This window comes from Alligator mississippiensis, chromosome 10 (genome assembly GCF_030867095.1).
Source record: "Alligator mississippiensis isolate rAllMis1 chromosome 10, rAllMis1, whole genome shotgun sequence".
Lineage (NCBI taxonomy): Eukaryota > Metazoa > Chordata > Crocodylia > Alligatoridae > Alligator > Alligator mississippiensis.
The window spans coordinates 10,841,404-10,865,614 of NC_081833.1; the positions used below are offsets into that span (position 1 = coordinate 10,841,404).

Genomic DNA, 24,211 nt, shown 5'->3' on the forward strand with positions numbered 1-24,211 from the left:
TTTCACAGTCCCATGCAAACTCATGCAAATGGTGCAGTATTGAATGTAGGTGTCACAGGTGCAAAAATAATGAAAACGTTTTCTGTTTTTGATTTTTCAGTATGGTATTCAGTTTGGCAGTAATCTGTCAGGGGGCCAAGACAGATTTTGTCTCTCAAAGATCCTCCTTCTGCTTCTTTCTCAAGCACTCGGATAAGAGGATGTGAGGAGAATTCACTCCTGATATGTCTGTTTCCATGCACGCACCCATACACTGTTTTAAGAGGAGGATTATACAACCTTCCAGTTTGGGTGAGAAGGGGATTAAGGAGACACAGGGTTATTAAGCCTCACTGGCTTTAACATATGCCATCCAATGTTGCTTTTAAAAAATTTCAACAGAAAGCTGTCCTACAATTTCTGTAGGATGAAAAAGTTTCCTTGCCTCTTCTGGAGCATGTGCACTGGTTTGTAGACAGTAAGGTCATCACCTTTTTTCCTTCTTTATTTTTATTTATTTATTTATTTATTTTACTAGTTAAAGAGCAACTTTGCTACTAAAGTCTGTACTGGGAGACCTAGACATTGGGCAACAATCCAGACTGATTAACTGTCAACCTAATGTCTTTGGCAGGAGTGTTATATATAATGCTTGTAAAGGAGTGGAGTAGGGCTACTACTGCATATATTGGGGAATGAAGAGATGAGGGTTTTATTTCTTTATGCAAGTTCCTTTTAGTAGAGTTAATTTGGTGATTAAAATATTAGCTGTGGCGGCCCTAAGTTATTAAACAAGAACAAGAGCCTGAAAGTGGTGCATCCTTAGCTCTTTTGGAAATGAGCCTCTGCAAAGGAAGAATGAAGGGAAATGGTATTTCGGGGACTGAACGTGAGCGGGTGAATTGGGCACATTTGCTTTCCTTTTGAGGATCCGAAAAGGTAGGGAGACCTAAAGTTTGACCTGCTATAGTGAAATGCACTGTGAAGGGATAAAAGGGAAAGGCAATGGAATTTCAGATCTGAATTTCCAAGGAGTGATGACAAATGAGTTTAGAAGGGGAAAATATCAGGAGTCTCTTTCAAGCTGTAAAATCTATTGTCATGATGGAGAGTAGGTTATCCTCGAGTGTATGACTAGTTTGGTTCTGGAGAACTTCAACAGGATACCCTGAATCTGCTGGTGTAGTTAGGGTTGGGTTAGGAAGCTAAGAGTGGGAAGAGAGGAAGATAAGAAACCGCTTTCTTCATTCTTGGTAACAAAGTTGTAACTGCAAAGCTGCTCTCAGACCCACTCACTTTATTGCATAACGCCACGCTTGGTGCAACTACAAAACAGCTGCTCTCCATAAATTCTTAAACATTTTTTCTGATTTTTGCACCTACATCTTTGGAGAGACCACTTCATATGCCACAGCAGCTGATGTTGTGTTGCACACAACCTTTGTGGGCTTTTCCATCAGAGCCGATCTATGGCAGAAGTGCCACGTTGCTTTCTAATGAGCTTTGAACTGACAACTGCTGGCTTAGAGGGGACTTACAGGGCTTTCTCTCTTGCCTCTTTGTTAGGCTGGCATGCTAAAAGCATAAAAATCACTTGGTTGTTAGAGAAGCTGAATGGTTTGTCTCTGTTCTCGCTATCCTGGTACTTATAGGGAACCAATCCCTGAAGCATTTGAGTAATTTGGAATTAAGTTGTATATGTTTGTCTTAAAAACCAAAAGCAAATGACCTCTTACTATATATTATATCCCATTTCTACAAGCCTCAACATAAATTAAGATGGAAAACCAGCTAAACTGTACAGTACCCGCTCGCTTGTTCCCGTCTTGCAGTGGTCTTATCTTAATTTGCATAAGATCAGTCCTCCAGTGGAAGAAGCTATTTCTGTAATAATGAATTCAGTCTCTCCAAACCCTGCTAACCATATGAGCACACACAGGCATGAAAACCGAGTGTCTATCTCCAATATATTCATTGCAGCTTGTCTAGACCTACCTAAACCTGCTTTAAACTGGCCAGTTTGGGCATTGCTAGCAGTGCAGCGGTGGCAGCCCTTGGATTGCTGTGGGCTGCAAAACCCACCTGTGAAGATAGGCACAAGAGGCTGCCTTCATTAAGCTTCCTGCTCCCACTCTGCACTGGTCATGGCAGGCCCAGAGCTAGCTCACGCATGTCTCCACGAGCAGCAATTGCTGTAGTGTTTGATGTACCACAAAGCTTAGAAAGGTTTGAAGGCCTTGTTATGTTTAGAAGGCCCGAGATCTTCCACTTTAAGTCAATTCAGTGGGAGTTGCTGGGTTTTCATAACCCTTGAAAATTGTCCCTGAATGTCTTGTCGCTAGTCACATACGCTGGGAATCGTTTCTCATCCCACCTGATTCGGAGCCCTGCACGTTGGGCTCAAACATTGCTTCTACTTCCTTTGAGCAGTGTGCGGAAGCGGGTTAGATCACACGTGCTTCTGTGAGATGCAGGAATTGAACCTAGCCTGATCTGTAGTTCTTACCATATGTGGAAATACAAGCTGCTTTGGTGCAAAGTATCACAGAAACCTGCTTGAGCTGGTAGCAGGAGCTGCCGTACGAGCCTCAAACTGCTGGCCCCTGGGCTTGGGGAGCACTTTGAACTAGGGAAATGATTTGCATGTAGGCTGTCAGGCCGTTGATCATTTGCATCACTTTTTAATGCACTGTTGTTACTTTGCATACATCAGCACCTTGGCTCCTTCAGCATGCCCGGTAGTTAAATATCAACAGAACTACATCTATATCTTGAAACCCTAAAGATATTCTCCACTACACGTCTCAACTGAACTAGCTGCAAGAACTGTTGGGTGGGGGTGAGCAAAGTATTGACAAAGGAGTTAATTTAACACAGACTTGGACAGGTTATAAAGTCCTTTTTGAGTAGGAAGGGCTAAAATGAGATCAGGCAAGAGACTGGGGCTGCTTTAGAGCTATCATTTTGGGGGTGTGGATTTGGTACCTTTTGGCCAGGTGCCCAGAGCTTGGAATAGAGCTGCTTTTGGAAACTGAAAACTATTGCCTACTCATTTTGGCAAACCCTCTCCTAGTTACCTTGCCTTAGTCCCAGCTGACTCTTGTTGCATCATAATCATAGACCATAAGCGCTGTAGAGAAGCCACCAGTCAGTTTTACCAGCTTGCCTGGCTTTTCACCTGGTAGAGCTGTGGTAAAGACCTTAAGCAGGGCCTTCAGTATCCTTGAAGGTGAGATGGCCCAGTCAGTCACTCATGTCAGCACAGAGTTGTTATTACAAAGGTGTCACCTTTAGTGGGATATCCTTCCTCTCCTGGAGGCCACATAACCCATTCTGTGACATCTGAACCTCTATGCTACACTAACGAGTGCAAATCTTGGATCAGAGCAACCTATGCTTCAATCAATACCAAATACTTGTTCTGTATAAGTATTAGTATTGGGGTTCTGCTCTGTCCTGTGCTTCCCCACACAGCTCTGGTCTGCCCATTGCTTTGGCAGGGAGGCCAGAAGATGGTACCATTGAGATGGTAAAGTTTCCATGCTGTTTGCCATGAGAAGCCGGTCTTGCAGAACTGTTGTGCGTATAACCTCTCCTTTCACGCTCCGCTGCACAGCCCTCCCCGTTCCTGGCACTGCTCCATGAGATGCTGTGCTTAATAGGCAGTATGTGAGGCTCAGCGCAGGATGGTCGCAGCTGGGGACCGTCAGACAGAGCAGAGCACAGGGCAGACGTGCAGAGAACGGCTCTTGGTGTGGGCTTGGGTACAAGAGCTGGCTGTTGAGAAGTGCCACATGTCAACAGCATGCTCTTGAATTTGTTTGGTGCTTAAAATATTTTATATTCCTAGTTGTTTAGAAATGGGGGATGGGGACTTAAGAAACCCTGGGAAACCAAGGCACAGAACTGAACGCTGCGGCTATATAAACACAGCAAGATGTGAAATCAGATGCATAGGTGCTTTATTTGTATACGAGACCTCAAAATAGAGGCTGAACGCCCTCAGTCTCCTGGGTTGTGCTGACTTCCTATATGCCCGTGCTTCCTGAGCTGCAGTATTGTTGGAATGAAGCACTGCTCAGCGTCCTGTCTGGATTGTAGCTACCTGCTATGGGACCGATTTCTTTAGCTGCTCATGGGACCCCTTGACTTTTTTTTTTCCCTTTTTTTAATTCCACGTAGTAGGATTGGAAATGTCTTCTCCAGTCAGAATCCCACAAGACTAATGTATATAACTAACACATCCAAATAACTTGGGCTTTGAGGGCAGTCTTGAGTCTCCTTAATGAGCTATCCCAAACTCCCCCCAACACACCACTGAGCAGGGGTGGTTTGGCATGCCGCCCCCAATGTTGTCTGTTGTCCCCGCACGTCTGATCCATGTATGTGCCGTATGTTCCTCCCCCCTCCTTTCACGCAGGTGCTGCTTTTACGGGCATAGCTATTCTCAAGCCTTTAGGGGCCGTGCTAATGTGGAAACGATTAGAAGTTCAAACTAGTGTCTGCCCTGCATACCACTAGTCATCTGCCAGAGCCCTAAAGTAATACAAAGACGTAAGCCGCAAGGAAAGAGTTAATTGCTTTGTTCAACAGGAGCGCTCTGGAATGGAAAACAGGCTCAACTTTGTATGAAATCCTTCACAAGTCCATAGCACTTCTTCAAAGCCCTTCACAAATTAATCCTTTTGACATCATTGCAAGAAATGATATTTTTCTCCTGCCTATTTTGAGAGCATTGTTGCAAGGATGTGGTTTTACCCCAATACAGGAAAAAAATGACCTCTCTTCTTTTCAGTTGCACAATGGAGTTTTTTTCTTTATTTTCTTCCCATGCTTAAATGTTCTTGTTTTTTCTCTCTCCTTTCCTAGGAACTGGCAAACTCTGTCTACTTGGTTATGGAGGTGAGTCATTGTAGTAAAGCAGATGAACTCTTTACTGAGGGAGGCCTTTCTGTTTTTGTGGAGACTAAAGGTAGGGGTGAAGACAGCTCAAAGAAGCTCACATGTTCAACTTTCTTCCATACCTCTATGTACTGTGAGCGGGTCTCTCTTAGCTCTCAGGGTTGACTGGGAAACTTGAAGGGCAGCGTATGATACCAGCTACTGTTCAGTTATAGTGTGTCATGTGGAAAGAACAACTTTTGCACACATCATAGCTGCGTGGCTGCCAAACCTTGTATATATTCTGCGCTCTCTTCAAACTGAGATCACATTTGCCTCTTCCCTAGCAATAGGAAACATTATACAGGGAGCTTTAAATATTTATCCATAGTCACTCCCAGCTGCTTTTCCTGGTTCCATACAATGCTGTTATTTCAAGCTCTGAATTTTTTTTTTTTTTTCAGAAACCTATAATTTTTGTTCCATTTTATTCGTATGTCTAGAATAGCAAAGGTGCATATTAAACTGTAAGCCTCCCTATGGGGTTCCATCTTATTTACTTGTGCCTGCTTGGTTTAATAACACTTTGTTTAGTCCACTATTCACTGTGTTTTCTTCTGTTGACAGTACTGCAATGGTGGGGACCTGGCTGACTACCTGCACAGTAAGTAGACCAATGGCAAGGGCATCATGTGAACCCGGAGGGAAATGTATAATACGTTTTTACCCAGTAGGGTTGGTAGTGGAAGATCTAAGGCAGTAGATCTGTGCCTCACCCCTCAACCAAAAAAACCAGCAGCATTGCTCCTCTTGCCACTTAGCCGGAGGTTTCTCCATTGATAACTCTTTGCAAATACTTAAGAGAACCTGCAGCTGTAAAAGCTAACCTGATCCCTGGAGTTTAGCCTAAAAATGACAGAGGGGATTGGCCTGCTGTCAGCAGTTGATATCTGCTTTAATTACCCTGATCTTGTAGATTTAGGCTGAATTTATCTGAATGTGGGTTTATCCATATTGATGTCTTGTGTGTTATGTAGCCTAAAAGATCTCAAAGGATGTTTGGCCCTTCTTTCCCCCGCCCCCTAAAACAAGATTAGGTAAAACACGGTTGCTTCTTAAGTGCAGCACTGAACCACTTCCTCTCCTCTAGCACCGGGTGGGAAGTTAAGAGCATTGTATGAAATCTTTACAGAGAGTCTTCACTGCTGAGGGATGGCGATAGCTGCAGCAGTTCAAAAACTGCTGTAAAATGCAGTTTGACAGTCAGGTGTTTGTGGCCTGTTTGTTAATTCGCTTTTGGAGAAGAGGCTTGTGAGTGTCCTCTTCTTTCGTGGGGTGACTTCGACAGGCAAATGGCTGATCAGGCATCTCGGCCTAACTTGGGATGCTGGGGCAAAGGAACTAGTCCTGCCTGCTGCCCTGTCGGTCCAAAGCCCGCAGACTGCAGGATCCAGGCCTGGATGAACTTGAGCCTCCTTCGGAGGCAGACACGTGATTCCTTAGAACGGTGAGAGCAGAGGAGGCAGACGCATGACTGCTCGGGGCGAGAAGGAGAAAGTATCATCCGGACTCTGGGCTGGCAGCTTTGCTGGACTCCTCCAGAACCCCTCTAAGATTTAAACCTTAGTTCTCATTGGTTGGTAGCTTTTTTTTTCCTGGTAAAGGAGCTAGTTTTTCTTTCTCATGCTAAGTAAAAGAGTACAAGTCTCATCTTATTTATTCATCTCCATTTCCTGTGTGGCTTGTGGACCATGATTTAATAAACTCAGCTAATCCAGGGAGTCTTTTGCATTTGTTGTTAGTATTGTGAGAGAAGATTTAAAAATATTCCAGTGGTTGGGTCTTATTTTAGTGAGACGGTGACTGGAAATTGCACGATTTTAAAGCAAAATTCACACTTGCCCTGGAGCTAATGTTACTATCCCAGGAATAATTAGTTCAGGATTGAGGCTAATACACTCCCCTCCATTCACATGAGATAAGAAATGGTATTTCACTGCACATCTTAGACTGTGGGAAGGGTTTGGATAGCTGGAGAAATTGGAAAGATCACGTTGCTTTTTCTGTATGCTTTGTAGAGATGTGTGAGTCAGAGCTGACCTAGATTTGCATTTTAACTCTTCTGCAGGCTTTATACTAGTTCTTTGATGGCACTTTTGCATCCATTAGGTAATGTTGGGCTCTTAATGGAACATGAATTTATAATTAATGTTTTGTGCTCGGAGTTTTTGTGTAATGACTCCAATTTGAAGTTTTAGTAATGAAGCACTATAGAAATAGCCATCATTAAGTTTCACTGAGGGCATTGCAACAGTTTAACAAGACAGACCATGGGTAACTATTTGAATGTGGGTAGTGGGAGGGCAGTTGAGAAAAGGCAGTGTGATTTTTATTTGTATTTATTTATTTTTTGGGGGGGGAGGAAAGGGCCTCCAAATCCATGAAAATGTTTGTCAAGGTGCAGTGCCAAGATTTGCTTGCCTGCAGAGCTGGAAGATGTTTTGCACACAGTTGCAAGCTTCTGCCCGTTTTGTTGGCCCCATCAAAGAGGCACGCTGGAAACCTCAGCTGGTGGGTAGGGATTTTTACAAGTGCTCAAGTATGCTAAGGCCAGCATTTCCCAAGCACCTTGGCTTAATTGGATGTGTGACCTTCAACAGCCTTGCAAATTGACTTAGCCAGCACAGAAAGGAGATGTAGAACAGTCATCTCTGGCTCAGTGATGCTGTGAATACTTCTTACGTGGATCCTGGCTGGACCTTCCTGTCTGGTTGTTGTTTTTGGTCAGCCAGGTGTCCCGGTCTTGCCTGGATGCAGCCACCTTTCCTTGCATGCAGGCTTTTTAGTGTCCTTTTGATGACACTTTGTCTTTAAAAGCTCATTTTATTAAGTCTATATTTCTTCCAGTGCATTTCACTAGGGTGCAAGATTCAAAGCCAGCCTCTGATCTGTAGCTTGAATTCCCTTGGACACCAAGGTGACACTTGGCTGTTTCACTTATTCTGATGGCTGCATTGCAGTCTTTAAGTGTAGCATTGACTTTCTCATCAATTCATGGGGACTTCAGGCAATTTCTTCTTAATGCCAGTATGAGTTAGACATGCAAATCTCATGCTTATCAAAGGCAGAACACTCTTAAGCCTCCTGATCCCATCTGCCTTGTAATTACAAGCGATAGATGATCTTCTAATTCTGCATTGAATCAAAAGAAATTCTTTGTCCATCCCATCGTGAAGTGGGAGACCAAGTGTTTCATCATAGCATGGGGGGTTTTGTTTTTCTTTTTCCTGTACATATTCAGCAGTATCTCTTGCATGTGGCTCCCCTTGGTGGCTATAGTTCCATGTAATTGGTACGATTTGCCGAATTGATCTTTCCTTTTGTTGAATGATTCTGCATTGCCTTCATCTTCGCTTGCAGTTCATCTCATGCCACACATTTGAACTGAGAGTAGGGCAGACCTTTGCCTTGTCTGGTGGGTTCATGGAGCAATGGGAAAGTGTCACACAAGTTATTGGCCTACTCTAAACAGGAATAGCAAGATGAAGTCCTGTGTCCTTTGTTCACGGAGCCAGAGTAGCTAATCAAAAATGGTCCCTTCCAGTTTTAAGCACTGCCATAGGCCTTTGGGCACAGTTTTTAAACTGCATTGTTTGGCTTTAAAAAGTTGCTTCTCAGAGTGGCTGCCATTGTGAAAAAAGTTTCTCATCAGATAATGTGTTCTTTGGATTGATTGACCATGGCATTTCTAGCCCTGTGGGTAAAATGAAATTGTAATAGCTCCCAGCAGTCAAGTGAATTCTCAGAAGTCAGAAAAGCAAGAAAGTGATTTCTGCGCTCTTGGGCACCCCTTTGCAAATGGACGTGAGCCTTTTCTGCACATTTTTCTTCCCCTGTGCCCTGTATCCAAAAATGCCCTTAATAGGATTCATTTCATATGTAGTACAAGTTTGGGGTGTACAAGGCCTGCATGTATAAAAAATCTTTTTATACTGGGCTTTGAAGAGGTTCTCAGCTGGAATTTAATGGTGTTATGGGGTCTGATCCACAGTCCACTGAGTCTTAACTTATGTTAGTGAGATTTGGGTCAGATGCTTATGGAGGGTAGACTCAGTTGACACTCATGGGTAAGATGAGATGTTGGGTTTTTTTTTTCCTCCATCCTTGTTGTCCTTTCCAAAATGTTGCCAAGTCACAGATCAGTTGGTCTGTACTCAAATATACTGACCCTCAGATCAGATCAGCTGATCCCAGCCCTATATGTGCAGCCTCTTGACAGGTAAAACATTCATCCCATGTCCCCATAATGCTGATCAGGCTGCTTTTTTGTCCCCCTTCCCCCTCCACACCTGGCCTTGAAGACCTCAAACTGTCCTGTCGTAAATATTTGCTCTGGTGTACTGGCCTGTCTAGCTGTCTCCGAGGCTGTAAGCAGAGTGCCTTGTCATTGAAGTAGAACCCATGAAAATAAACACAAGGATATAATTACTTCTTAGTAATGACTGAGTAAGGCTTGTGAAATCATGTTCTCTGCAAGCATGTGTCACTGGCTTCAGATGCTCAGGTGACAGGATGACCCACAGCCACTGTGAGTTTTTCATCTTGCTGGTTCTGCCATGGTGAAGATGAGCTACCTCCCTTTTTTATTTTATAAGGATGCTGGCATGAGGCTCATGCATCAGATGAGGCTAGAACAGCAGAGAAGCGGTACATTGGCTTATTCTACACGCTATGCCTGAGTGGCATACGAACTGAATGGTTCTGCTCTGCTGTATCCTATTCCTCCGGCCCTTTATAGTCTGCTCACCCATATACCTTTCACTGGCCAGCCTCAGGATATCGCTGTCTTTACAAACTCTTCTGAGATACCGACAGTCCTGCTTTTCCTGACTTAGTAGGCCAAGGCAAGAAAAGCTTGTTCAGCTACTACTGATATATGGACTAAACCTAGGAGCTTGATGTGCAGTCTGGGACTTGGACTGGCTGTTGTCACTGCTTGTGGTTTAATAGGGGTTTGGGCTATCTTTCTAGAAGGGGACACATGAGGGAGGGATGGAAAAAGGGCAAGAGGGACCTCTACTCCTCTACTCATCTCTCAGAGATGCCAGGCTTTGAGAGCCTGCTTTTTCAGGCTATTAGTACGATGGGGTTGAGTGATGAGACAGAGCAGAGCTTCTCCTGTGTTGGATATCTGTCTGTGGAGTGAGGAGAGGGACATAACTCCTCTTCTTGCTACTCCTAGCTTTCCCAAGTAACATCAGCTGTAGCATGAACCTCGCTTGATTATTGAGTTTTATAAGGGCTGCAAGAATAGCAGCATCTGTCCAGCATATCTCCATCTTGTATTCATTCTACCCTGTTGCAGCTTCATATCTTTGCTAAGCTACAGCAGACTTTGCATTGATTTGCGTTCTGTTCACGTTTGGAAGATGGTATCTTCTCAAGCATAAGGACTTGGCGCAGATATGAAACCTCAAATTCCCCTGAAATTAATGTCTTATGGCTGCAGTTCCTCAGTCCCTGCATCCATCTCTCTTGAGCATAAAGGAATAGAAGAGCTGCTTCAGGTTACAAATCCTTAATTTGTTAGGGAAAGTAGTGGTGAATGTGTTTGACACTTAATTGTATGGAAGTAGGGGAGAGAGGGTGATGCCTTGAAGATATTATATAAGGCAGGACCGAGCAAGACCTGAATGAAATGGTTTAACTGCTAGAGGCAATGTGTATTTAGCCAAAGGAATCTGCTGTTGCCAGCTAGCTAGGCAGCATAAGTACTGCCAAGCTTGGAGCCCTGCTTTTTTTTCATTTTGTTTGGGACATAATGAGACAGTGGACTCTACACTGAAAAAATATATATGAGATGTATATATGAGAGGGAGATCTTGGAGTGCCTGCTCTGTGTTCAGTGGGGCTAATCCTCTTTTAAAAAGTAAGTGAGAAATCTGCTCTGGAACTGTGCAATATAATTGGGGCCAGTGTTGCATGTTCAGATGATGTGGTGCTCTGGCTGGAGACGTGTTATCCAGGTATTCCAGTTTCACAAAGTGTACGGAAGAAAGAGTCCTGTTCCACCATGAACATGGTCTGTGACCATGGTTACATCATGTAGTCTTGGTGGGCCTCTTCATTTGTAAAACGAGGATAATTGCACTTTCTACCTTTTTGTTGCAAGAATGAATACAGTAGTTTCAGAGGCACTCAAATACTATGGGGATGGGAGTCCTAAAAACCCCTGATGTCGCCTTCAGGAGGAATGATTTAAGAGGAGAGCTTGACCAAGCCTTGACCCTTAGCTGATTATAGGAGAATGTTGTTGCGTTGAAGTGGAGAATCATTACCCTGATGCATCCTAGCAGCCCTTTAATAGGTCTGAGAGGCCTTGTTGAAGATGAGACCATGCTCTTTATGGAAGACGCTTCCAGGGGAGCGCCTGAATTGAAATGCCTTTTTTAAAGTGAGTCTATTGACCTTCACCAGCTCTCTCCTTCAAAAACAAGAGACTTGTAGTAGAGTTCCAGCTTGGCAGAAAAAGGCCCAGTGTGGGGAGGGAGTACAGAGGAAAAGGACTGTACGGGGGCATGCACTTGTCATGTGTATATATGGAAAAAGGATCTGCTGGTGTTTGACTGACCTTCTACCTCTGCTAGTCCTGGATGCCCCTTCTAAAAGGGTGGGATTTGGCAGTGACTGGAGCTTGTTTTCTGTACTCGGCACTGTTTAATCAACATGCATCTCTTACTATTTCCCATACGCATATTTTTTAAATTAAATCTTTAATTTCCTGTGTTATGCTAAAGCTGCCCATGACCTCGTCTGTGTTTTCATAAGGATTCCTCCCCTCTGGCTGACAAGGTAGAGCAGTATTTTGATGCTCCTGCCAGCATAGTTCAAGGCCTTTTTGTAGAGAACAGCTGGAACAACAAAGGCCCTAGTAATTACAGGGGCATGGAAGAGGGATATGGTTTTATTCAAGTGAAATGGATTTCTTTGAACCTCACTTGTCCATGAACATCAGTGTCCAGCCAAGCCAGAAACATTATTGATACTAGGGCTTGTTCTGAACTTGACAATTTATGCCTTACAGATGTGCTTCTGGGTGGGGGGAGGAGGGAGAGATGCACGCCGAATGAGTCTTAAAATAGATGGCGTGAATTTGTACCAACCTTGTTGCAGGTGGGGGCCTGTCAAACTTATTTGATTTGTACTTTCTTTGTTTTAACCTCAGAAGTTCTCAGAAAGCCAAGGCTGACTCCCCAGAGGATCCAGTTGGCAGTAGACCTGTCTACTGAATTTTATTTATTTTCCTTTTTTTAATCTTTGTTGACAAGGTCTATTTATTCCCTCTTGCCCTTCTTACTGTCAAGGAGCCAGACCTTCTTGTGGTGTAAATTGGCACTGTACTGCCTAAGCCCTTTGCATTGCTTTGGAAGTCAGTGATCCTATGTTGATTTCTCATCTGAGCGCTGGGCCTGCAGTGTTTTGCAACATCTTTGCTGTGGAGGAGCACACATCCGAGCTAGGGTGGTAGTTCAAGAGCTGCTCATCAAGTAGGTGAAGAAAAGCCACATCTGCTGGTGGAAGTGCAAGACCATGTGTTACTACTGTCAGGCTCGGTAGAGAAGCTGCCTTCTGGCTTCCTTAGTGACAGCTGGCATTACAGTTGTGCTTGTTTTATTCCTTCTAGCTATGCGGACGCTGAGCGAAGACACCATCAGACTCTTTCTCCAGCAGATAGCAGGTGCCATGAAAATGCTACACAGCAAAGGTATCATCCACCGGGACCTGAAGCCGCAGAATATTCTCCTTTCTTATGCTGGAGGCAGGAAGTCAAATCCAAACAACATTCGCATAAAGATTGGTAAGAGCCTTTCCTTGAGTCTTGCTTTAAAGAATGATTTTTGCTGGGGGATGATTGAGATCAGCTGTTTGCCATCCCAGGCTGTATTGCTGGAACTGGATAAGCAGCAACAAAAGGAGCAGGGAGCTTTGCTCCATTTGCTATCAAGAGAGATGTCAGAAATAACATGGTTGTAATTGGTATTTAATTTTAGCCCTTGCCAGGCTGGCAGTGATATGAGTTTGTCTTGCCTTCTAAAACTGAGCTGACACACTGGTAGGTGAGCTGGGACAGGTAGAGCATTTTGGTGTCCTATGACTGTCAGTGAACCCAGCGTGTTCCCCCAGGTCCCTTTTGAAGTAAGAGCTGTATAATCACTTCCTTTATTCGCGGGCATCTATCTCATTGGAGTACAGTTCACAAGCTGGCTCTGACACCAGTTAAACAATGCAGTTCTCGGTGGGGAATGTGTTTTGTGGTTTTTGGCTGAGAAACAAGGTTCAGGAGGAAAGCTTGTTTGATATTTTCCTGCTGTTCAGCTGTAGTGGAAGAATTCGGTGGTATTTGGTGGTGGACGGAAAGTGGAAGTGTCTAGTGCTCACCAGGGACAAAAAAAGGGAGGGCTGTCTGAAGAGGAGCTCTAGCTACACCCTACATACTTAACATGCTGTCTAACCACCCCTCCGCCTTCCCTAAGGATGGTGGATGGTCCAGGAGGAGGAACGGCTAACTATAATAATCTAATAATGACAGATGATGGCATAAACAGCAGTGTCAAATAACTGTCTTGCCTGAAATATCTGGTAACCTTGAGAGAACCTCTAAGTGTCATATGATCAGACACTGAGTAACCTGCAGATGTAATCCTTTCGGCATTCGTAGCCCCTGGCTTTTCTAGCAACCAGGTGAAGTTATGGCTCGGCTTTCTTTTTGGCATCAGTGATGATACTGTTGCAGCTGTTCTAACGAAACCGTTTGGATCAAGCATATTCCAGAAATGAGGATATGATGGGTGGAAGGTGTCTTTTGACGTTTGTAACACTGTGTGAGTGTAACTCTGGAGTGAATCATAGCTACGAGTTTGCCAAATTAGAAGTTGAGGAGGCAGTAGAAAACAAAAGAAAAGCTTTTGATCTCTGCTGAACCTTCCTGGGATTGGCAGCTCCAGTGTTATTCACAGCTAGCGTAGATTGGATAATATCCTTGAAGTCGGTAGAGCATCGCTAATTTCCACCCGCTGCGGATCTAGACCCTACCATCCTATCTTTCACTTGATAAAGGACTGAGGGTTGAATTATGGACATGAGACAAATGGAGACTGAAGATATCTCTGGATGAATTGGGATTGATTTCTTTTAATACAGATATTTTTATTTTTTTTTAGCTTTATATTATTGACTTACTTTCTTTGATTCAGGTCAGAAATAAAGGGCTAGACCAGGTCCCAAAGAGGCTATCAAGTCCTACCTCTTGGTTCAGGCAGGGTCGTCTCAGTCTAAATTTTACCAGCCCACTGTTTGGTCTGACTTGTACTTAGGATCTCTCAGTGGAAGTTTTTACAGCAAGTATTTAAGTAGCTGGGAGGTAGAGTTAAAGTTGTTGTTGTTTTTTTGTTCTTGAGATGAAGATGGGTTAAAATCTAATATTTGAGACAACAGACATCACTTTTGCTATAGGAAACATTATGGGTTCTCGATGGCTGCTGCCTGAACCTGAGCCACCTCTTTTTGTTTGTTACACGCAGCTGATTTTGGATTTGCCCGATACCTGCAGAATAACATGATGGCAGCAACTTTGTGCGGCTCACCTATGTACATGGTAAGTGTGCATGGGTAGGTAACTGCTTTGTCACAAGCTGGCAACAAGTAAGTTTTTATTTTTTTTTATTTTTCCCTCTGATGTGTGGGACTTGTGATACTTGCTTAGACGTTTACAACCTGCTGTTCTACACTGAAGCGTGCATGTTCAAAGTTTCACACAAACACACAGCCTGCTTCTTTTCCCTATGAAATACCTACTTTTCTTCCAGACATCCCTCCGGGATCTAGATTCTAGTTCATAATTCTCAAAAAGCTGCCATTGTACATAAAACCATGGAGATGGCTCAGTAATGATTCTTTGAGCAACCAGATGGCAGATACGTAACACGCTCTGCTCGAATCTGCCTTTCGGACAAGTTGTTGGTAAATTGTAGGAAACGAAAGAGAATGTTGCTTTCTACCCACTCGCAGAAGCTTTCCTCTTCCAGTGAAGGACGTGGATCCTTCAGATGCAGGCTGACTTGTAATAGTGCAAGGCTAAGCACAGGAGTGATGATGGTACATCCCTCAAGACTTTGCCTTTATAAAGTGCTTAGGGCAGGGAACTGTCCCCAAGATGAGGCGTTGTGGCCCTGCAGGTCCACTGTCTTCAGTTCCCTCTTGAGTGTAATTTAGGCAGGCCTCCTCACCATTTTTTTTTTTTTTTTTTCCCCAGCTATCTCCTTTTTTATTCACTTCCATTCTCCTGCTAACATCACCTCTGCCACAATGGAGGAGGAGGAGTATATGTTGCCATTCTTCCCAGAGCTTCTGCTGGTATTTGGGAGAGATGGGTTCTGCCTTGTCTGCCTATGCAAAAAGGGTCCTGGTGCTAGTCCTTAAGGCAAAAAGTAGTGCAGGGTTTTCCACAAGTGTTAACTAATCTTCCAACACCACTGCCAATCTGGGAGCTCTCACACCCCAGTTTCCTGGTACCTTTTAAAGGGCCCGTGCCATGGAGCAAGGGTTATCTAGTACTGGCATTTGCACTGCCTTTGAAAGACAGACCTCCCCTGTTACCAGGCCTCTTAAAGCATTTTCTATACTGTTTCCAGTTGTAGTGCTTTTTTAATGTAGCCCTGGCATGGCACACCCGCCCTATAGCTAGATCCGGACCGGATGGATCCATTCTCTCTGATGTGGTGTGTGTGTGATGTTCTTCTCTGCCTGTAAGAATAGTGTCTTCTTTGTGGGAGATAAAGCAAGGCTAATCAACCAGTTGCCCACAAATCTTGGGCAGAAATTTCTACTGCGTCAGATGCACTTAAGTAGTCAAGGTAGAAAGCAGCACCTGATCACAAACTATTGTGTGCTTAGGGCATGCTATTGAGGAAGATGTGGATTAACAACAAGAATCATGGCTGGTCGGGAATGAGAAGGGTTATATGAGAAGCTAGCGCAATGCTAGAAACTCTTTCGGCTTTCTGTATCATTCCCTTGTTGTCAGATACCCTGAAAATGGGAGAGACTTAGTGTTAAGAACATCTGGGTATCTTCCACCGTGGTCCTTCTTGTGGAAGGAGAAAGGAGTTCCCAGCCCAGTGCTGGGAGTGACTCTCTTAGAAGCAAGTTCAAATGCTGCAAAGTGCATTTTGCCACAGTACTGAATCCTAAAACAGCGGCTCATCAACTGTTCACCCTGTTCCTTCCGCTGTCCACTTCTACCCTTTCCCTTGGTTGCAAACAGAGCCAGCTGCCTGAAGGGTATTTGCTTAGATGGCAAAACAGAAAGACTTTAGAAATGAAACAAGCAAGCAAACCAAATTAACCCTCCAACAGGCTGAAATATGAGGTAGAAATCCCTTTCCCGTGTGTGTGCGCAATCACCTGATCCATCCCACCCCTCCCTCCAAAAGTCACTACAGGGCACCAGAAATAAATGGCAAAACCAGGTTTACCAGCCCCATGACCTGTCTCCAAGGTGCAGGTGCTTAACTTGTCCTAAGCCAGTACTTGATGCTCTCCCAAGTATGGTCACTTAGACTGAGATTTTCACCTCCCTGAATTCCAGTGAGCTAGAGGTGCCTAATGCCATTAAGCTTTATTGGCAACCCTGCAGCCTGAGCCTTCAGGCTAGCACTGAGCTAGGCTCTGCACCATGGTAGTTTAGCTCAGCAGTGTTTTAATATTCACTGTCTCTCGATGCAAACCAAACCAAGGCTGCCTTCACGCTGAAAAATAAATATACCGAGAGAGATGTTTATTTGTTCATATTCTGTATGAGGATGAAGTAACTACTTTTTCTTCCTTTTCCTGCTGAGAGAGAATGTCTTGAATTGTCTATTTTTACCCTTCTTTCTTTCATTCTTTCTTGGAAGTAGATCAAACATTAAGCTCCCATTAAAAAGGGTGGGGAAAGGAACTGTTGGATTTTTTTCTCTTTTTTTTTAAGGAACTGTGGAAATTGCTCTTGGACTGAAAATGTGCCCTGTTCTTAGTTTAATGGTGGACTTGGAGGGAGAGGAGGAGAGGGTTTGAGTCCTGATGCAAAGAGAGGCATATTGCTGGTGTCTAGTGCTGTGTATTGTGACCTCTAGGACAAAGCCTGCACTGCCCAGCTCCTGCCCCCTTGGTTTGTAGCCCCTCTTTTTTCCATTCCAACTGGAACAAGTCTTTGCCTCTGTTCATGGCTGGACTTGAATACTGATCTCCTGCTCCTGCAGGGTTTGGATGAAATCCAGTTTGGTAAACGTAGGGTTTAGCCATCCTGCCATTTGCTTCTGCTGCCGGTCCTGGGAGTACATTGCATTGGCAGCTTTTTTTGATCATTATGAATTCATGCTTTCTGTAGCTTCTGGAACAAGCCTGTGGCGAACTGCTGTAAACCTAGTGAGGAAAGCTCGAACTCTGACTGAAGCACAATTGGGGTGTGACCTCTTTTACTTAAAAACACAGACCTGCATTTGAACCCAAGCCATGTTTCTTGGCTCTGTGCTATCGGGCATACCTAATGTGCTGCCTGCTGGGTTAGACTGCTAAGAAACGCCAGAGGTGATTATGACCCAAGTTACCTGGACCAACGTGATCCTTTGTTTGCCTTGGTTGCAAGGGGTAAAGTTGCTATATGGACTTGAGTATCTGTGTGTTTGCCTTGGTTTTAAAAGGGCTGTCTGAGCTATTCTTAAGGGACTCCTTTGTGTGCAAGTTGATTCAACAGGAAATCTAATATCTGAGAAGGGAATGCACTGTTTTGCCTGCCCTACACCAGACAAAAGGGGTTGGAATTTCTTGCTACCTGAAATAAAACTCTGCCTCCGTTCCCCAGATTAGAGTTATGAAATCACCTCCCTGCTAATATTATCACAGCCTGGTAAATCTTTTTTAATCTCTCCTTTTGTCAAATCTTGGCCAGTGCTTTTAAAAAGTGGAGGCATATCAGGGGCTTCTGTTTCTCTTGTGGTTGCCAAGAGGAAGGCCAGGTCCTTATAAACAAAGCTCTTCTCTCCCAATGCAGGCACCTGAAGTCATTATGTCTCAACACTATGACGCCAAAGCTGACCTCTGGAGTATAGGAACCATCATTTACCAGTGTCTGACGGGAAAGGCCCCCTTCCAGGTGAGTTATTCCTGTTAATGCTTGGTGAGCCTCCTGCTGGTTTTCTCTGCTTCGCTGATTATAAGGTTTCTGTCATGTATAAAACTGAGTGCAAGGAGCCCAACTCCCAGGCAATCTGTTGCCCCATCCATCTGCCCATCGCACTAGAGAGAAGCTCATTAATTCCCACAACAGCAGGCTGCTCCATCCTTTATAGTGGTAGAGGCTGCTGCTTCTCCAGACTCACGGATGAGATAGCACGTTGTGTTCTTGCAAAAGGTCATTGTTTCAGAAGGTTGTGTTGGACCCTTGAAAGCAATGCAGTGTGCAGCCCCTCTTTCAAAACGGCTCCCTTTGGCTCTGCTGGCACACGATTAATTTTCTGTCAGGGAGGGGCAGGGTGTAAGGACAGTAAGGAAAATTGCATAGTTGTAAGGGAAATATGGATGATGTTTGATAGCGGTGTGAAATGGCATGCTGTAGCTGAGTAAGCTTGGCTTTGGCTAATGGTGATCTGATTCATCAAGGTTCATTAGAGAAGACGTTTGTGTAGATTTGTGGACATTTAAGGCTAGAGACCATTGTGAGCCCTTGTAACCCAGGCCGTAGAATTCCCCTCCTGGCTTTTATGTTCTTAACATCTGGTTGAATCGAAGCATATTGTTAAGGATGATGTCCTGTCTTGATGCTCTATCATTTGAAATCTTTACATCCACCATATCCAATGGCAGCTGGTCTCAGTGGTTCATCACGCTTGCAGTCTGCTTATTTGCAGTGTGAATTTAACTTCAGCTTCCAGTTTTTTCTCATCCAACCACCAGTTGGTTTTTTTTCTGTATGGTAAACTCTCATCCCCTTTTCTCCCTCTCCCATGCCCTGTGAATCCGAGAGCTCATCCACTTTCTTGTTAAACTCCCCAAATTACTCTTGTTTCTTAACTCGTTTTCTATGACATAAAAGCACATTTGAAACCCTTCTAGCATGATCATAACTGACTTTTCTGGTGGAAAAGGTTCATCTGTTCTGTAGTGGGTAGGTTGCTTCCTGTTTCATAGGGTTCCCAGTGTGTGAACACTATAGAGATCTCCTCTCCTGTAGTCCAGGGAGGGAGAAGGGTCAAACCACAGTTTCCTGCCTGCCAGTCAAGTGCTGAGTGGGGGTGCCAGACTTGGAAACTTCAGTTCTTCTGGCCAGAGTTTTTTTGGGCTGGTTTTTGAAGCTCTGGCGACTGTGTACTAAGTGACCATTACGACCAGATTTTTCTCAACCGCTGTAACAAGTGACTTGCTGAGAAATAAGATAACTGAAAGAAAAGTTGCTGATGTGATAAGCTCAGTTTTATGAGCTGCTGGATTTTCTGGGCTTTAGATCCAGAGCTTTCACAGTTTCAAGTGAGATCTTGGATGTTTATGAGGTTATGTAATCAGGATGGAGAAGGTGAATTATAAACCTGTCAGAAATCTTGCAGGGCAGAGTGGGCAAGCATGACGGTGAACAAAGTGTTTTATTTTGGTTTGGTCTCGGTGCTGGAACACGTCTTCCTTTCAAAGTGTCAGGGTTATTTCTCCTTCTCTGACAGTGCTTTCCATCCTGCCCCGTTCTGCATTTTAAAATAAGCTTTCTTCCTGTGTCTGTCTTTATTTTTCCTTTTGGTTTTACAAGATCTGTGAATGTTTCATAACTGCTGGCTCCTTTCTTCTGTGTTTTCCGGTCCCTGCATCCTGGCTTAATGGGGAGAGGTTATTGTGGAGGGGGCAAAATGTAACTTGGGGTATATGAAAATAAATAATTTTATATTTATTGACAGAAACCAGGGGAAGGCATTAATTCTGTATGTGTAGGGGACTGTCACTTCTCCTCTTGCAAGTAACTGAGCCCCTGCTTGCCATGAAGTCATCTCAAACCTCCACACAGACTAATTTAGATATCACTAGCCCAGTGAGCTTCTTCAGCCACAGCACCTATGCAGCCTTGGGACACCTCATTTATTTTTTAAAAGAGCTCTGTAAGAATAAGGTAGCATTCTTGTCTTTCAATGACATGCATTTCTGTTTACCTGAAAACTTTTGCAAGAAAATGTGTGTTCTTGTACAAAAACCTTAACGGGGAGATTTTCCCAGAGCTGTGTTATTTCTGTGTCCTCTCACTTGTACATTGGAGAATACAACCTTGTAGTTTATGATTTCCCTTCTCCTATGTGATCCCTGATCTGAGTAGTAAAATCAGGGGCAGCTGATATCTCCTTACCCCCGGCTGAGGGGACAGATTTCTCTGGCAGATGAGGGTAGACCCAGTTGAAAGGGTATTGACTGGCTAATAGCTCATTTGTCAAGTGGTAGGTGTTGCACATCTGTCTCTTTTCCTTGTTTCTCTCTTTTTGGGGGGGGTTGTTTTAAAACAGAGCACGGAGTCCAAATTCTTCCACCACTAACCACCAAATGGGTTTGATCAAGAAGAAAGCAAAGGGTCCTCCGTGTGCATGTGCATGTGCGTGGTGAGATCGTGTCTGCTGACACTGAAGGCAGAGGTCACAAACTGCTTTTTTTCTGGGGTGTGTCAGTTCCAGGTGAATGAAGCCCAACTGCTGCAAATGTTTGGAAAGCCAGTTAAACGTTAATGGGGTTTATTGCCTCATTCGCATAATTTGTCGGCTTGCTGCAACAGCTAAAGGCCATGGAGTTCATCATAATTGACTCTGCACCCAGCTCCAGGCAGGGACAGGGGACCCTCAGGGTGCACATATGTTGGTCTGTACTGACTGAGCAGAGCAGGGCCTTGGCTCGGTGCATCTAGGACAGGGGTGGCCAATTATTTTGGGTGGAGGGCCACTTGCTGAGTTTTGACAGGCCATTAAGGGCCACATGATGGGCCTTAAATTTTCTAAATTTTTTAGGGGCCCTGCGGGCCAGATAGAATGGCCTGGCTGGTCGTATCTGGCCCGTGGGCTGCATTTTGCCCACCCCTGATCTAGGAGGAGCCCAGAGCAGCAGGGTGGGGACATGGCTGACACTTCATGCAGTGCCACCAGCAGACCCTGTTGTACAAGGCAAAGGTGAAGGGGCAAATGTTATAAATCCTAAGGCCATGCCTAAAATAGCATCCTTCCCACACTCTCCAGCTGAGGCCTCCTGGTTCGTGTCTTGAGCATGAAATAACCCATGTACAAAGCAGGAGTAGACTGTCTGGATAAACCTGTTAGTCCCAAATCCATCCTGTGGAAGCCCCTCTTCATTCCCCAGCCCTGGCTGAGTCGAGCAGGCAAGAGAGGCTGCCTCTCCTTTTCCCTTGGCGGCTGTTGCTGGCTCAAAGGACTGGGTCCTGCTTAGCTTCACCCTTTGATCTGGAAGCCTGTTCTTCATACAAGGTTGCTTATTTTGCCAGTGTTTGCAGTGTTGCAAGCTCTGTTAGGACTTATTTTTAGCCTCTTGAGCAAAGCTATGAACTAGCCAATGGGTGTTTCCTTCTAGTGCAATGGGACACAGACTCCTTTATTTCAGCCAAGTCTTGCTTCATCTCGCCTGCCTCAAGCCCCGTCCCCAGGTGTGGGGAGGCTGTCACTGTGCTTTGTGCACAGGGAGCTCCAGCATTGTCCTCAGCGAGAAAAGGTCTCTAAAAATAAAAAATACTTGAAAGGCCTGGGGTGGGCGGGTAAAGGATCCAATGGATGTAGAAACCCTGGGCGCAGCTGTCAGTCAAGGGTAGGCCATAAATCAAGGCACGGGAGTGGTTGTGTGTCTTTTATAGCCAGATGGGGAAGTTTTAAAATTAACAGGGGTTGGGTCACCTGAGGTGACTTTGCTGTATCTGTTGTTCTCTTGCATTTTGCTATTCTTCCTCCTCCCTGTCCTCCGCTGCACCCCTCTGCTACAAGCGGCCTCTGCTTGTTGATCATGGCTAGCCAGTAGCATGATTGTCCTTGGTGCCTTACCAAAAAAAAACCCACAGAAAAACCTCATAAAATAAACTGCCAGAGATGAGATTAACAGGATTGGTAATCCCCATAAACAGATTGGCCAGGCACCCTCTTAATGGGTAATTGTTAATGCATGTTGCTTAAGAAAAGGAGAACGTGGTCCAAACTTGTGGCCCTTCTCCCTTGTATCCCTCAGTCTGACCTGGGAATTTACTGCTCTAGCAGTCTTATTTATGTGCCTCACAGAAACACCTTGACACCCTCTCAAAGCACAGAGGTATATTGTGCTTGCCCCTGGGCAAATAATGGGGAGATGTAGTCCCTGCTTTCAAGAGCTTACAAACATATAAAGTTTACAAAGAGGTAGGAGGGGGAAAGAAATGCCAGGAGAGAGGAGGGGAGGGGATGTCTTGCATGAGATGTCACAAAATAAGGCCTTGAACCAGTCTAGTTCTCTCAAAGTTTGTATTATGCTAAGAACTATTGGTTCATGGCTTTCATTTACAGACAAGACGTATACTCATTTTAGCTGTGATCTCCCACTGGAGAAGTGAGTACTATTGATATGGCAGGGGAGTCCCAGGTGCATAGCACCTTAAAGTCAGGGGGTTCTTGGATCTTAAGGTTTTTAAAGCTTAATGAATTGCTGAATTATTCTTTTTCAAGTATGCAGTAGCACAATCTGCATCTAGACATCTGATCCTGTTGGGCGTTCATTGCGGTAGCATTCATTGTGGCATCGCATATTGTGATGAATCCTCTGGCTGACAATGGAGTGCGTGTGTGACAGACAAATTGCACTCACTCAAACACTTCCGGGTTTTGCTGAGATGGATGAGACTTACCTGGCAGCTCTGAAAAAGTTAATCTGTGCCTGGGTATGCACTCATCCCAGCTAGCTACTAGATGAAAAATTTAATTTCCAAGCCTGCTGCACATTGCTTGATTCTCTCTCAGTTAATTCTTCCAAGATCAGTACTAGGTTCATGTACCATTTGCAACAACTGCAAAGAATTATTGTATTGAGGGCCCATTTCACAGTGCAGTCAATGAAGGAAGCTTCCTATACATGGAATTTAAACACTTTGCTGCGGAAGCAATCTGGTTTTGTGTGAACAAACTGAGTTAGCTGGAGTTGGCCCTGTATTGATGGGGGGTGAGATGCCTTTTGGAAGCTGGCTTGTATTTTTTTTGGAAGAATTTGAGGAAACTGAAGCTGATATACATATGCAAAAGCAGCAGGTTGCTCTAGTCGGTGAGCTGCTGCTTTTAGACCAGTGGTTATGAGTCTGTCAGATGTCAGTAAAAGAACACCACTTCAAAGGGAGTACAGGGTCTTGTGTACTTGTGCCTTGAGTGTCCCTAAGCCCATACCTTCAAAAAATCTTTTAAAATCAGGATTCAAAAACTGGAATTCCTCCCACCTACTTGCCTACCCCCTGGAAAAAAAACTCCAAGCCACACTTTCATGGTGCACTTCAGTCAAACTATTTTTTTTTTTCTCTGTAACCACAAGAGCTTGCAAGTTTTCTAATGGTACCTTAGTTTTTCCTCCATAATCTCATCATGTGTACCCAGAAGCTAGGGCCATAGCTAAGTGATGGTTTATTGAAGACCTTCAGTAGAAATGTTGATTGGCAGCACTGAGAGTGAGACTTTCAGATGCACTCAGTGCTGGTTGGTTGGTCATATTCTAATTGACTTCAGTGAGCAATGGCAAGCCTTCATGGGTTACTTCTGAAAATCCCCTCTTATGTGGATATGGGGCTATATTCAGCTCTCTCAGCTGGCAACCAGGAGTCCCCAAAAAGATATAGCATGGTTGTGCTCACTGTCCTAACGAAGCAAATTCATCCCCAGTGCTGCTTAGGCCAAGTCAGTGGAGTGACAGCTGGGATGACTGTGGCCCGTTGAGTTTGACCTAAGCCTGGTTGAACCTTGCAGCTGTTCAGGAGTCATAGAGAACTGTTCTGTGGGTGCTTCCCTGCTTCAATATGAATTGAATGGTCTAGTTGGGGTCCCTTCACCACATGTAGACAGTGCCCAGTTGATAGCAGTCTCATTTGAGGGGCGGCATGGGTCCTACTGGATTGTTGCTCCTCTGATTACCTGAGATGCAGGACTGTGTCTGGAAGAGGGTGCAGACAGTGGACTCTTGGGATCCCAGCAGTGAAAATCCAAAGAACAAATATAATCTAGTGTCTCTTCACCAGTAAATATTTCTGCTTACATGCAATGCAGGGTATCTGAGGAGAAGGCTAAGCAGG

The 24,211-nt window shown here is 44.5% G+C and overlaps 1 protein-coding gene across 4 annotated transcripts in view; it reads left to right on the plus strand.

The window, feature by feature from the left end:
• ULK1 (unc-51 like autophagy activating kinase 1) overlaps positions 1-24,211 on the plus strand; it is a 90,240-nt gene that overhangs the window by 14,224 nt on the left and 51,805 nt on the right. For 3 of the 4 annotated variants that reach the window (XM_014598518.3, XM_014598516.3, XM_014598517.3), the window contains exons 4-8: positions 4,849-4,881; positions 5,488-5,524; positions 12,545-12,718; positions 14,442-14,515; positions 17,951-18,052. In XM_014598518.3, the coding sequence (XP_014454004.1) occupies positions 4,849-4,881; positions 5,488-5,524; positions 12,545-12,718; positions 14,442-14,515; positions 17,951-18,052 (420 nt within the window). Of the gene's footprint in view, positions 1-681; positions 919-4,848; positions 4,882-5,487; positions 5,525-12,544; positions 12,719-14,441; positions 14,516-17,950; positions 18,053-24,211 lie in introns of those variants that run through there. The other variant, XM_019486654.2, reaches the window with a different exon arrangement.